At 39.9% G+C, this 14,824-nt stretch overlaps 2 protein-coding genes across 2 annotated transcripts in view; one reads left to right on the forward strand and one right to left on the reverse strand.

Annotated features, from left to right (window-relative positions):
- Window positions 1–14,824, forward strand: part of KATNAL2 (katanin catalytic subunit A1 like 2) — a gene marked incomplete at its 3' end in the record, with an annotated part of 97,557 nt that overhangs the window by 4,979 nt on the left and 77,754 nt on the right. The window lies entirely within an intron of this gene.
- LOC307061895 (elongin-A-like) lies at window positions 8,568–10,280 on the reverse strand (the record flags this gene model as incomplete). The annotated part of the gene is made up of 1 exon (XM_079717266.1): window positions 8,568–10,280. One exon carries the CDS (start codon window positions 10,278–10,280, stop codon window positions 8,568–8,570), a length of 1,713 nt encoding a protein of 570 aa, XP_079573392.1.

The following is a 14,824-nucleotide window of genomic DNA, read 5'->3' on the forward strand; positions in this document are numbered from 1 at the left end:
CGGTTTCAGAGAGGTGAATTAAAAAAAAAAAACTAATATATGATTCATACCTAAAAGAAAACTGTATTTTGTTAGTTTCAAGTTAGGCATTTGTCATACATGTTTATATATTAAAATTTACTTTTAAATATGGTTATTTCTTTGCATATAATAGGGGTTGGTGGCTGAGCATAAGAATGGGAGTTAGATACTCTTGAATTCATACTCCGGTTTTTACTTAACACTGAGGTAAATATGCATTTATTCATCAACTCATACAATGAACACTTACTTAGTGACTACTGTGTATAAAACATGGTGTTTTGAGATACCCATAATGTTTTGTGCATTGACACGGTTGATTATCTGTAGGAAATGCCTCTTCTCTTGGTTTTCATGATGCTATAGTCTCCTACAGTTCTCTTTTCCTTCTTGGCCTCCTTAATGCGCTTATGTTTCTCTGCCCCTTACATTTTTGTTCTTTAGGATCTGAACTTGCCTTTCTTGGTCAACCTGCTTCCCACACTTGACAAAGTGCCCCTCCTTGATGCAATGAGTAGACATCACCATGCCACCTTTATCCCAGGAAATTATAATTGAATTTTTCCTTGTTGATTGCCTCCCCTGACCCCAGTAGACTATAAGCTCCTTGAGGGCAAGGACTCTGGCAAGTTTCTTTCCTGACTGGTAAACTGGTCATGCTTCTGCAGGGCTTCTGAGTCTTTAATGTGCACACTAAACACCTGGGATGTTTTGAAAATTCAGATTGTGATCCAGTAGTTCCTGGATGGGGTATGAATCATGAACTCCCTTGTGGTACTGATGCTGTAGTGATCTGTGGGTAGCAAAATCTGTCAGTGGAGAATTTTCTCCTATTCCATTTTAAATTTAGTGTTTAATTAAAATAAGACTGCATGCAATTTGTAAACCTCCGCCACTTTCTTTTTTTCAACTTGAAGGAAAGATCCTGGGGGCAAGGAAGCTCTGAGGAGCAATTGCTTCAGTGTTTTTAGTTTGACCGTACAATTAAAACCAAACAAACAGTAATTGGTCTCAGTGCAGAAGAATGGTTTTTAGAAAGCCATAATTGATCCACACATTCATGTGTACACACAAAATAATCTGAAAAATACTTACTTTTATTTATTCTCATGTGTCCTGTGTCTCATGTGTCATTACATGTACTTTTCAAAAGTTGTGACTTTGCTTGTGTGAAACTTATATTAAAAATATCTGCTATAAGTGTTAGCTAATTAATGAGGTGTCAGATTAGGTTTTTAAATGAGCATTGTTAAATGCCTTAGCTTTTATTAACTGCATGGGCCCCTAAAAAAAAACAACTAGAGTAATTGAAAATTTAATTACATCAATGTTTTTCTTCGGAGAACTAAGGCTTATTAAGCTTTAAATGTTCAAACATTTAAGCGTCTATTGAAATACCAATAGCTATAAACAATGTGCAGTTCTAACTACTAATTAAACAAACTCTACCTCACCATAAAGCTAAGCTGAATTGTAAGCAACTCATGTTTTAAGTTCTCGGCCCTGCTCTTACATAAGGAAGGTTAACCACTTCACTACCGAGCACTGCCATAGCCTTGTGGGCATCTTTAAAAGTGCTGTGGCTGCTGTTGAACCCCATTCTTCCTGTACCTGGACCAAGAAAGGGAGGCTGATCAGACAACCTGGAACATTTTGCTAGTGTCACATTGCTACTCTTGGAGATTTGTTCTTTTTTCTTTTATTTTTCTTTTTAACCACTAACTGAGAATATGAGAATATACAGATATGACTTTGTATATTTGATGCTTTGGGTTAAAAACATCCTTTCTTTCTTTTGTAAAAATAACATTAATTTTATTAGGTTTTATTTTTAAGTATAAAAAGTATATATCTCTCCACCCAGGTCAATCTTGTAAACATTAAAAAAAATGATAAAGCTTTCTGCTCTCAGATGTGGTAGAGTAAAGGGTACCAGACTAGCCTTCCTGCTATATGTAACTAGGAAACTGGACTAAATATATGAATAATCTGTTTTCAGACATTGGGCAATGTGATCATGAGACAAGATCTTCTGCCTGGAAGCAGTAACTGGGTTCTAGCACACAAAGGAGTATCTAAGCAGAGCACAGCAGTTTTGCAGAGATGAGACAGGGAGTTGAGTTTGGGAAGACTTAGCTGGTTAGAATTGGGAGGAAAGAGGATCAGAGAGGAGGGAGCTAGGCAAACAAATTGCTCCATACATCTGAGTTTTTGGCTGAATACTAAGCTGTGCATACACAGAGTGGAAATGTATGAAGCTGGGGAAAAACCAATTATCAGGGAACTATAAGCTAAACAACTACTGGTGCTCACATAACATTGAGAGACATTTGAAGTCCAGCCAGCCTGAGTGGAGACTTCTTGTGGAACAGCAGAGCATTTAGTAGAGATTCCAGGAAGTCAATGCATTAAGAGTAACCTAAACTAGGCTTAGAATAAAAGTGACTTTGGATAACCTCCTTCCTAACAAAGCTTGATAGAATCAGACTTACCTGCAAATAACTAAACTAACTGCCCCCTCAAAACCCTCAAAATACTTAAAAGAAGGCAATATAACCTAGGTATTCACAAGACTGGCATCCAAGGAAATAACTACTAGCGGTCATAAAAACCAGGAAAATGTGCCAAAACCAGGACAAAAATCAGTCAACAGAAGATCCAGTAATACAACAAAAGACAGAATTAGCAGACAGGGTCTTTAAAAATAGCTATTATAAATATGTTTAAACATTTAAGGAAAACATGATTATAAAAAGGAGAAAAACAGAAGATATAAGAAGCATAAAATGGAACTTAACAGACTTGAAAAATATGCAGAATTGTTTCTGGGTCCTCAAGTCTGTTCCATGGGCCTTTTTGTCTATTTCCTGTGCTAATACCACACTGTGTTAATAAATATAGTTGTATCCATTCTTGATATCCATTAGAGCAAAGACTTCTACTTGTTCTTTTTTTGTCAAATGGTCACACTATTATTTGTTCTTGTAGTTCCTTTAGGTGTAAGATTAGATTGTTTATTTGAGATTTTTCTTGTTTCTTGAGGTAGGATTGTATTGCAATAAACTTCCCTCTTAGAACTGCTTTTGCTACATCCCATAGGTTACGGATCGTAATGTTTTCGTTGTCATTTGTCTCTAGGTATTTGTTGACTTCCTCGTTGATTTCTTCAGTGATCTCTTGGTTATTTATTTACTTATTGTTTAGGCTCCATGCATTTGTGTTTTTTACGTTTTTTCCCTGTAATTGACTTCTAATCTCATAGCATTGTGGTCAGAAAAGATGCTTAATATGATTTCAATTTTCTCAAATTTACCAAGGCTTGATTTGTGACCCAAGATGTGATCTATCCTGGAGAATGTCCGTGTGCACTTGAGAAGAAAGAGTAATCTGCTGTTTTCAGATGGAACGTCCTATAAATATCAATTAAATCTATCTGGTCTGTTGTGTCATTTAAAGCTTGTGTTTCCTTATTAATTTTCTGTCTGGATGATCTGTCCATTGGTGTAAGTGAGGTGTTAAAGTCCCCCGCTATTATTGTGTTACTGTCGATTTCCTTTTTTATAACTGTTAACATTTGCCTTATGTGTTGAGGTGCTCCTATGTTGGGTGCATATATCTTTATAATTGTTATATCTTCTTCTTGGATTGATCCCTTGATCATTATGTAGTGTCCTTCCTTGTCTCTTATAACATTCTTTATTTTAAAGTCTATTTTATCTGATATGAGTATTGTTACTCCAGCTTTATTTGATTTCCATTTGCATGGAGTGTCTTTTTCCATCCCCTCACTTTCAGTCTGTATGTGTTCCTAGGTCTGAAGTGGGTCTCTTGTAGACAGCATATATATGGGTCTTGTTTCTGTATCCATTCAGCGAGCCTGTGTCTTTTGGTTGGAGCATTTAATCCAATCACGTTTAAGGTAATTATCAATATGTATGTTCCTATTGCCATTTTCTTAATTGTTTTGGGTTTGTTTTTGTGGATCCTTTTCTTCTTTTGTGTTTCCCACTTAGAGAAGCTTCTTTAGCATTTGTTGTAGAGCAGGTTTGTAAAGCTTTTGATTTCTCCGTCGAATCTGAATGAGATCCTTGCCGGGTAGAGTAATCTTGGTTGTAGGTTCTTCCCTTTCATCACTTTAAATATATCGTGCCACTCTCTTCTGGCTTGTAGAGTTTCTGCTGAGAAATCAGCTCTTAACCTTATGGGAGATCCCTTGTATGTTATTTGTCATTTTTCCCTTGTTGCTTTTAATAATTTTTCTTTGTCTTTAGTTTCTGTCAATTTGATTATTATGTGTCTTGGCGCGTTTCTCCTTGCGTTTATCCTGCCAGGGACTCTCTGTGCTTCCTGGACTTGGATGGCTGTTTCCTTTCCCATGTTAGGGAAGTTTTCGACTATGATCACTTCAAATATTTTCTCCAGTCCTGTCTCTCTTTCTTCTCCATCTGGAACCCCTATAATGTGAATGTTGTTGCATTTAATGTTGTCCCAGAGGTCTCTTAGGGTGTCTTCTCATTTCTTTTCATTCTTTTTTCTTTATTCTGTTCCACGCAACAAAAAGAATGAAATATCTAGGAATAAACCTACCTAAGACCTGTATGCAGAAAATTATAAGACACTGATGAAAGAAATTAAAGATGATACAAATAGATGGAGAGTTATACCTTTTTTCTCTTTTAAGAGATGCATTTAAAGATTTAAATTTCCCCCCAATCACTACTTTGCCTGCTTCCACATGTTTTAATATGTAGCATTTTAATTTTTTCATTTTCATTCAATTTCAAATATTTTCTAACATCTATTATGATTTTTCTCTGACCCGTAAGTATTTAGAAGTGTATTATTTGCATATGGGAAGTCTATTGATACCTTTTGGACATTGTTTTCTAGATTAACTGCATTGTGTTTACATAACAATATTCTACATAACAATCTACATGATTTCAGTCCTCTAACATTTGTCAAGAATTGTTTTATGGCTCAGTGAATAATTAATTGTGTTGTTCAAATCTTTTATATCTTACAGATTTTTTCTTCTTCTTCTGTTAATTATTGAGGAAGGCATATAATATCTTTCACTGTGATTGTATTTTTTTGCCTATTTCTTGTCTTGATTTTGTCAATTTTTGCTTTATTTATTTTGATGCCATGTTATTATGTACATAAAAATTTAGGATTGTTATCTTCAATTAATTTGTGTGTTTTATGTGAGATAGGGGTTAAGCTTTGTTTTTTTCTTATTTGGTTATCCAGTTGCTCCAGTACCTTTAAAAATTTTTTTGAATTACAGTGGCAACTTTGTAAAAAATCACATTACCATATATTTGTGGGTCTATTTCTGAACTCTCTGTTCTGTTCCATTGATAGATTTATCTATCTCCGTGCCAATATCAAACTATCTTAACTATTGTGGCTTAGTATTAAGCCTTGAAAACTGGTAGTGTAAATCCTCTGACTTAACTCTTTTTCAGTGCTGTCTTGGTTATTCTAAATTTCCACATAAATTTTAGAATCAGATTTTCAATTTATACAAAAAAGTCTGCTGAGCTTTTCATGAGATTTCATTCAATCTATAGATCAATTTTCAAGAGAATTAACATCTTAACAAAATTCATTTTCCCAATTCATAAACATTGTATCTTCTTTAGTACCTCTTATCCCTATTTTGTCATTTTCAGCATAGAGGCTGTATTAGTGTGCTAGGGCTGCCATAACAAAATGTCATAGACTGGGTGGCTTAAACAACAAAAATTTATTTTCTCACAGTTCTGAAGGCTAGAAGTTCAAGATCAAGATGTTGGCAGGTTTGGTTTATCCTGAGGCCTTTCTCCTTGGCTTACAAATGCCACCTTCTTGCTGTGACCTCAATATGATCTTTCCTACATTGGAGAACATCCCTGGTGTGGCTTTGTGTGTCCAAATTTCCTCTTCTTCTAAGGACACCAGTCAGATTGGATTAGGGACCACCCTAATGACCTCATTTTAACTTAATCGCCCCCTAAAGGCTTTATCTCCAAATACAGTCACATTCTTAATTATTTAGGGTTAGGGCTTCAATGTATAAATTTGGGGAGGAAAGGACACAATTCAGCCCACAAAAGAAATCTGAAACTTCTTTTGTTAGATTTGTTCCTATCTGATTTTTATATACTATTGTAAATGATATTGGTTGAAATAGTTTTTCTCAAGTCTGTGTCTGAGAGTTCCAATATCTTGAGGCCCATGTGAATCTGTTTCAGTTGTCTGTAATTCCTAATGTTTTTCATTTATGTTGTTCTTTTCTTAGACTGTATATGGCAGTGTAGTTGATGGTTTGTTTTTAGAAATAATTTGAGATGAAGGATGATGATATCTTCCTGTAGAGGTAATTTAGGCTTGTTTCTGTCTTGTGCCTGGGGAGAGGAGCTAGTAATCTAGGAATATCTCAATCTAAATTCAGGGACTGAGATTTTTCTGGGCCATACAGAGCTTAGGCAGCCTAACTTATCCTTTGTCCTTATTCCTTGGACTGAATAAGGACTGAGTATTCATTGGTTTTACCAGGGTCCCCTATCTTGGTGGGTCTTGGATTAGAACTTTTGCACCTGTAGCACTTTGAGGTTGTCAAACACACTACTCAGCATCTTAGCCTCTTAGAAGCAGGCAAATGTCCTGGAGAAAAATTCGATTCAAGTGCCATGGTCATGTCTTTTTATTAATTGAGTACAAACACACACACAAACACACGCAGTTGTGTCTGGAGAATAAAATCCTATAAGTGAAATTGCTATATCAGAGTTTGTATATGTGTATGTTTGATATATGTGCATCTGTAGAATACAATTCTTGTGGAAATAAATAAAAACCACCCAAACTGAACAAACAGAGGCTATTTATTGAGAGCTTGCTATAGCAAGGGAGTCAGCTACCATCACTTGCATTTGGCAGGCAGGGGAGTGGGAAAGCTTTATAGTGAAAAAAAAAGGGAAGGCTTTAGTATTTTCTGATTGGAGGTTGCTGACTTGGGAAATCCGGAGTTGGGCCTAACGAGAAGTGGGGCATCTTATGTGATTTGGAGATCATATTTGGCTTTCTCTGGTTGGTCCTGATTTGGAGGCTGAGGGCAAAAATAGGGAGGCTGGGGCTTCCCTGGTGGCGCAGTGGTTGAGAGTCTGGCTGCCGATGCAGGGGACACGGGTTCGTGCCCCAGTCCGGGAGGATCCCACGTGCCGCGGAGCGGCTGGGCCCATGAGCCATGGCCGCTGGGCCTGCGCGTCTGGAGCCTGTGCTCCGCAGTGGGAGAGGCCACAACTGTGAGAGGCCCACGTACCACAAAAGAAAAAAAAAAATAGGGAGGCTGGCAGTTTTTGACCAAATCCTCACTATTCTGGGCCAATTGCTAAGGAGGTTGTGATTTCGTTTCCTGGACTGATTGCTGGAGAGTCTGTGATTTGGTTTTCTGGGATGGTTGCTGCAGAGGTTGTGGTTTGGCTTCCTGAGCTTATGTGGTTCTGGCCATTCGTCATTTATATATTCAGTTTCTCATCCTAAAAGTGATACTGTAGTACCAAAGAATATATATTTAACGTTTGCCTATTAACTTCCATAGAAGTTGTATTAATTTATCATCTACTAGTAATGTCTGATCATCTGCCCCAACACAGCAGGCTATTAACCTTTTGAACTCTACTTAACTGATAGGTGGAAATTTGTATCATATTATGGTTCTTTTTTCTTTATTTTGAATTTAATTGAATTTAATTTTTTTATACAGCAGGTTCTTGTTAGTTATCTATTTTATACATATTAGTGTATATATGTCAATCCCAGTCTCCCAATTCATCCCACCACCACCACCTCCCTCATATTATGTTTATTTGCATTTTGGTAAGATTGAGCATCTTGTCATATATTTAAGAGTCATTTGTGTTTCCTTTTGTGTGAACCATCTTTTCCTATGTTTGCCCATTTTTATAGTAAATTATTGGTCTTTTTTTCTCATTAATTTGTGGGCCCTTATTATATATAAAGGAAATTGGCCTTCTGAATGTTAACTGAGTTATAAATATCTTTCCCAGTTTGTTGTTTATCTTTCGACCTTGTTTTTTTAATATATTTCTAAATTTTTATGTGGTCAAATATATCAGTCTTTTTAATTAACGGCTTCTGGGTTTGTGTCCAAGAAGACCTCATCTACTCTGAGAGTAAAAAAAAAAATTCTCATGTTAAGTACTTTTCTTTATTTATATAAACACAATCTGGGGATAATATTTGTTAAGACTATGTCATATTGTTTACAAAGAGGCTAGTTAACAACAAAAGTATAATGGATCTTAAAATCGTCAGTGGGACTGAGGCATCTCATCTTCAGAATTCTGAAGTGTTCTCCAGGCAGCAGGCAGTGGCTATGGCAGCTCACAGGTGCAGCACTTGAAAACTACAGGAGTCAGAGTCCAAAAGTTTCCACAAAGCAAAACATTCTGGTCTCCTTTGGAAGTCCCATTCCCTAACACCCACTGCCCTTGTATTCCTCCTCTGGAATTCCAGCTCCAAGGCAAGGCCTCAATTTACCGTTGGGAGAACCTGTTCTTGAAATCTTTAATTGTCTTGGCCATCATGGGGGTGATTTTCTTTGCAGGTTTCCTGCTGCTGACTACCCGCGGCAAGTGGGTACTGGTGGTGCTTGAGCAGGCTCCGGCTGGCTTCTCATGGGTGAGGTTAAGGCTGTTTCTGCTGGAGGGAGTATGGATGGTTCCTGTGGGGTACAGGGCTGGCTTGATCTTGACTTTTTCAGGGGCAGCTGCTTCTCCTATTTCAAACTTCTCCTGCCTCCTTCGAACGTCAGAAGGTGGCCTGGGCAGAGAGTTGAGAAGGATCATCTTTGCTTGTCGGCCTTTGGGCTTATTGGCTTGTGCAGATTGGATATTCATTGTCAGTGCTTGAAGCCGCTGCTCTCGGGCATCCTGAAGCCGCATGTACATCTCTCGCCATGTCTCGTGCTCTTTTGGCCTTTCTTTCCTAAAGTTTTGGTGAGAGTGAATTTTCCATAGTTTGTCTGTTTCTTGGATTAATGCATGATTGTCTTTCTCTATGCGATACAGCTGATCAGGTGCACAGCTCTCCAAGACGGGTTCAAGAACCGAATATGGGACTCCTCCCACTTTAAAGATTGAATTGATGTTGTTTCTAAGTACCCAGATGCACTGCTGGCGCAAGGTCATCATTTTGGCAAGATAGGTACGCTTGGAGCCAGAAAACACTTGCATCTTAGAATTCATTCTACGTCCAGTAAATCCAACTTCTTCCTCTTCCTGGGGTGAAGACAGTGCTTTTTGCTTTGGTCGTAAGGAGGACATCAATCCAGAGGCAAGAAGTGGACGGTCATTAGCCTGGACCCTGGGTAATGGGGGGTCCGGCCACGCTGGTGCATCAGTGGGGACTTTTCCCAGCTTGGCCCAGATGTTTCCAGAGGGCTGCAGCTTCTCTGATCTGTTTTCATTCACCTTAGGTAGTTCCTGAACCAAGTCCAAGTTTTCACTTGAATCATATTTTTTAGGTCCTTTTTCTTCAAGAGCAGTGGCTGAAGTTTTCCTAATCTTTTTCTTTTTCTTCCTAGGCTGGTCGTAGTTGAGGTATGACTCAAAAGACATGGTGGGCGGCTTGAATTCATTATCCATATCCACCTCCTCACTGTTAGGGAGGAAGCCCTCAGGCTTTCCATCCAAATGAGGAGGTCTTACTTTCTCTTCTTGAAGCTTTTGGTTATTGGAAACCTTCTCTTTCACCTTGGGTAACAGGCCTGTTGCCCCCTCTGCTATGTCCAAGCAGTGGCGACTCTGCTTGTTTTTGTCCGGTTTGGTTTTCTCGGAGTCTTGGTGCTTTCGCTTTTTAAGGTGTGAAGCTTGTCTGAAGGGAGGTAAAACCTGGATGCCGCGGCCCTCTCTTTCCTTCTCTTTCTCGACACCACTAGAGGGCGGATTCTCGTTTGCTCTGTCCCGGGGGAGAGGCCGCGGCCTTTCCTCTCTGGAGAAGACCAGGCCTGATTTTCGTCCGGTCAAGGCAGAGGACTCCTCGTGTCCCTTGGTACCGACCAGGCATTTGTCCCTGTGGGGAGGCTGGTGTCCCCTGCTTAGACTCCCAGCCCCTCTCCCCTGGGGTGCACCCAGGTGGCGGTCTCCTCCGAGCTCCAGTCTGGCCCGAGGGGCATCTGAGGGGCCTTCCCCAGGCCTCTGCTGTGCAACACGGGCCTCCGCCAGGCGTCTGTGACAGTCCCCGTACATCAGACAAGGACGGATAGACTGTGGAGGGGACCGGCTGTAACCAGATGATGCCCGCTCCGAAGAATAAACTGGGGAACCCCCGCGGCACCGCCTTCTGTCCTCACCCCTCTCCCGGCCGTGGGACCCGCAGGGCCTCACGACCTCTGAGGGGTGTCTGTGGAGCTCCGGTCTGTGCTCGGGGCCGTGTGATCGGTCTTTGCGGGCTGCGTGGTGTGCGTGGCCGTGCCCCTCCATCGCCTCCTTCTACGAAGGAGCGCCCTCTGGGCGCTGCCGGGAATTGTTCTTCCCCAGGTCCCTCTCGTCAGACTCGTGGTTTCCGTCCACTGGAACCAGCCTCCTCCACAGTGCCGCCAGGTCCCAGCCAGGCTATCGACGCGCTGGCGTTTGTGCCCGCGACTGGCCGTCGGGCCGACCCCACTCTCTGTGAGAACGGCCGCCGCAACGGGCGAAGCCAGTGGCGCTTCTGTTCTCTTCACGGCCTCCTCCGCAACCTCGTGCCCGGACGCCGCCGCCTGGCCCTGCCCCGAGCTCCCCTGGGTGCGCACGGCGCTCGGGGCGTGGAGCCCCCGCGGGAACGGCCACCAGCGCGCGTCCGGGACGCAAGGAAGCCCCAGCGCCCCCTTCCTGAGGGGGCTGAGAGCTGTGCCCAAATTACATCACCACCAGTCGGGAGTCCTTGGGCCGCCCCGTCCCACTTGGGTCCCGAGAGCAGCAGGAATCAATCAACAGTGACGACCACCCTAGCGCTGTGCGCTTGCCATCGACTAATTCCAGTACGGGGGAGTAAACTGAAAGTCTTAGAATTTATTAGATCTAAGAACTCCTGACAGTTACTTTTATTTTGTTTTCAATATTCTCAGTAGTATCAATTGACAGTTCTAACGATTACTTACGTAATAATAAGTCAAGGTTAAAGAAATAGTAGGTAACGGGCTTCCCTGGTGGCGCAGTGGTTGAGAGTCCGCCTGCCGATGCAGGGGACACAGGTTCGTGCCCCGGTCCGGGAGGATCCCACATGCCGCAGAGCAGCTGGGCCCGTAAGCCATGGCCGCTGAGCCTGCGCGTCCGGAGCCTGTGCTCCACAACGGGAGAGGCCACAGCAGTGAGAGGCCCGCGTACCACAAAAAAAAAAAGAAAGAAAGAATAACAGAATAAATAAGGAAAACCACCACATTCCCACAACCCAGATACACTAAGATATTATTAACCAACAGTGAACCTTGGTGTATATCCATATATCTTTCCAGATCCTTTGCTATGTATGTATATACACGTACATGCACACACCCGTATGTTTTACCAAAATGAAATTGTATTGTAAATACTGTTCTTTAACCAACTAGTTCTCTAGCCAGAGTGCAAAACAGGATCATGCATTGTATCTGGTTGTATCCCCTATGTCTCTTTGAATTTGCACAGCTTCCCCCATCCCCTACCTTCTCTATTTCTATTTATTTTATTTATTTTATCTTCTAGTTTTATTGAGATATAATTGACGTACAGCACTGTATAAGTTTAAGGTATACAGCATAATAATTTGACTTAATACATCATGAAATGATTATCACAAGTTTAGTGAACATCTAGCATCTCATATAGATACAAAATTAAGGAAATAGAAAAAAATGTTTCCTTGTGGTAAGAACTCTTGGGATTTGCTCTCTTAACTACTTTCATATATAAATACAGCAGTATTAATTATATTTATCATGTTGTACATTATATCCCTAGTACTTATTTATCTTATAACTGAAGTTTGTACCTTTTGACCACCCTCATCCAATTCCTCCTCCCTCCACTCACCGCCTCTGGTAACCACAAATCTGATCTCTTTTTCTATGAGTTTGTTTGTTTGTTTTTGAAGTTTAATTCACTTACCATACTATGTTAGTTTCTGTTATATGACATAATGACTTGATATACATTCGATTTATATAATTTCAAAATGATCATCAACACAGTAAGTCAGTTTTGAGTTGTCATCATACAACGATATTATATAGTTATTGACTATATTCCCCACACTGTACATTTCCTACCCGTGACTCATTTATTTTGCAGCCAGAAGTTTGTTCCTCTTAACCTCCCTCACCTATTTCTTTGCTCCTTCCCGCTCCCCTGTGGCAATCACCTGTTTGTTCTCTGTATCTATAACTCTTTTTCTGTTTTGTTATGTTTGTTCATTTGTTTTGTTTTTTAGATTCCACATATATGTGAAACCATATAGTATTTGTCCTCAGTTGGATTTATTTCACTTAGCATAATACCCTCTAGGTCCATCCATGTCATTGTAAATGGCAATATTTCATTCTTTTTTTATGGCTGAGTAATATTTAATTGTATATATATGCCACATCTTCTTTATCCATTCACCTATTGTTGGGCAATTAGGTTGCTTCCATATCTTGGCTATTGTAAATAATGCTGCAATGAACACAGGGGTACATAGATCTTTTCTAATTAGTGTTTCATTTTCTTTGGATAAGTGCGCAGTAGTGGAATTGCTGGATCATATGGTAGTTCTATTTTTAATTTTTTGAGGAATCTCCATACTGTGTTTCATAGTGGCTGCTCCAATTTACATTCCCATCAACAGTGCAAGAGGATTCCCTTTTCTGCACATCCTCACCAACACTTGTTATTTGTTGTCTTTTTGATAGTAGCCATTGTGACAGGTACGAGGTGGTATCTCACTGTGGTTTTGATTTGCATTACCCTGATGATTAGTGATGTTGAAAATCTTTTCATCTGCCTGTTGGCTGTCTGTATGTCTTCTTTGGAAAAATGTCTATTCAGATCCTCTGCCTGTTTTTTAATCCAGTTGTTTGTTTTTTGATGTTGAGTTGTATGAGATCTTTGTATATTTTGGATATTAACCCCGTATTGGATATATTTTTTGCAATTATATTCTCCCATTCAGCATGTGGCTTTTCATTTTGTTGATGGTTTCCTTCGCTGCACAAAGCCTTTGATGTAGTCCCATTTGTTAATTTTTGCTTTTGTTTCCCTTGTCTGAGGAGACATATTCAAAAAAGTATTACAAAGATCACTGTCAAAGAGCTTAATGCCTATGTTTTCTTCTAGAAGTTTTATGGTCTCAGGTCTTACATTTAAGTCTTTAATGCATCAAGTTTATTTTTGCGCATGGTGTGAGAGAGTATTCTGGTTTGATACTTTTGCGTGTAACTGTCCAATTTTCCCAACACCATTTATTAAAGAGGCTGTCTTTTCCCCATTGTATATTCTAGCCTCCTTTGTTGTAGATTAACTGCCCATATAAGTTTTGGTTCATTTCTGGGCTGTCTATTCTGTTCCATTGATCCATGTGTCTGTTTTTGTGCCAGTACTATACTGTTTTGATGACTGTAGCTTTGTAGTACAGTTTGAAATCAGGGAGTGTGATACCTCCAGCTTTGTTCTTATTTTCTGAAGATTGTTTTGCCTAATATTTTGTTGAGGATTTTTACGTCTATGTTCATCAGTGATATTGGCCTGTAATTTTCTGGTTTTTTTGTGATGTCTTTGTCTGCTTTTGGCATCAGGGTGATGCTGGCCTCATGTTTGGAAGAATGTGTTTGGAAGTGTTCCTTCCTCTGCAGTTTTTTGGAACAGTTTGAGGAGGATAGGTTTTAGCTCTTCTCTAAATGCTTGGTAGAAATCACCTGTGAGGCCATCTGGTCCTGGACTTTTGTTTGTTGGGAGTTTTTTTTTAAATTATTATTACTGTTTCAGTTTCATTACTGGCAATTTGTTTGTTCATATATTCTATTTCTTCCTGATTCAGTCTTGAGAGATTGTACATTTCTAGGAATTTGTCCATTTCTTCTAGGTTGTTCATTTTATTGGCATATAATTGTTTGTAGTTGCCTCTTATGATCCTTTGTATTTCTGTGGTGTTGGTTATAACTTCTCCTATTTCATTTCTGACTCTGTTGATTTGGGCCCTCTCTATTTTTTTCTTTTCTTTTTTTTTTTTTTTTTTTTTTGCGGTACGCGGGCCTCTCACTGTTGTGGCCTCTCCCGTTGCGGAGCACAGGCTCCGGACGCGCAGGCTCAGCGGCCATGGCTCACGGACCTAGCCACTCCGTGGCATGTGGGATCTTCCCAGACCGGGGCACGAACCCATGTCCCCTGCATCGGCAGGTGGACTCTCGACCACTGCGCCACCGGGGAAGCCCTCTATTTTTTTCTTGATGAGTCTGGCTAAAGTTTTATCAAGTTTGTTTATCTTTTCAAACAACCAGCTCTTAGTTTCATTCATCTTTTCTATTTCTTTTTTTAGTCTTTATTTCATTTCTGCTCTGATCTTTATGATTTCTTTCCTTTTATTAATTTTGTGGTTTTTTTCTTTCTCTAGTTCCTTTAGGTGTAAGGTTAGGTTGTTTGAGATTTTTCTTGTCTCCTGAGGTAAACTTGTATTGCTATAAACTTCCCTGTTAGAATTGCTTTTGCTTTGTCCCATAGATTTTGGGTAGTGTTTCTTTGTTTTAATTTTTTTTCTCCAGGTTTTTAAAATTTTGTCTTTGATTTCTTCAGTGAGCCAT

Source organism: Hyperoodon ampullatus (assembly GCF_949752795.1).
Source record: "Hyperoodon ampullatus genome assembly, chromosome: 13".
NCBI classification, from domain to species: Eukaryota; Metazoa; Chordata; class Mammalia; order Artiodactyla; family Ziphiidae; genus Hyperoodon; species Hyperoodon ampullatus.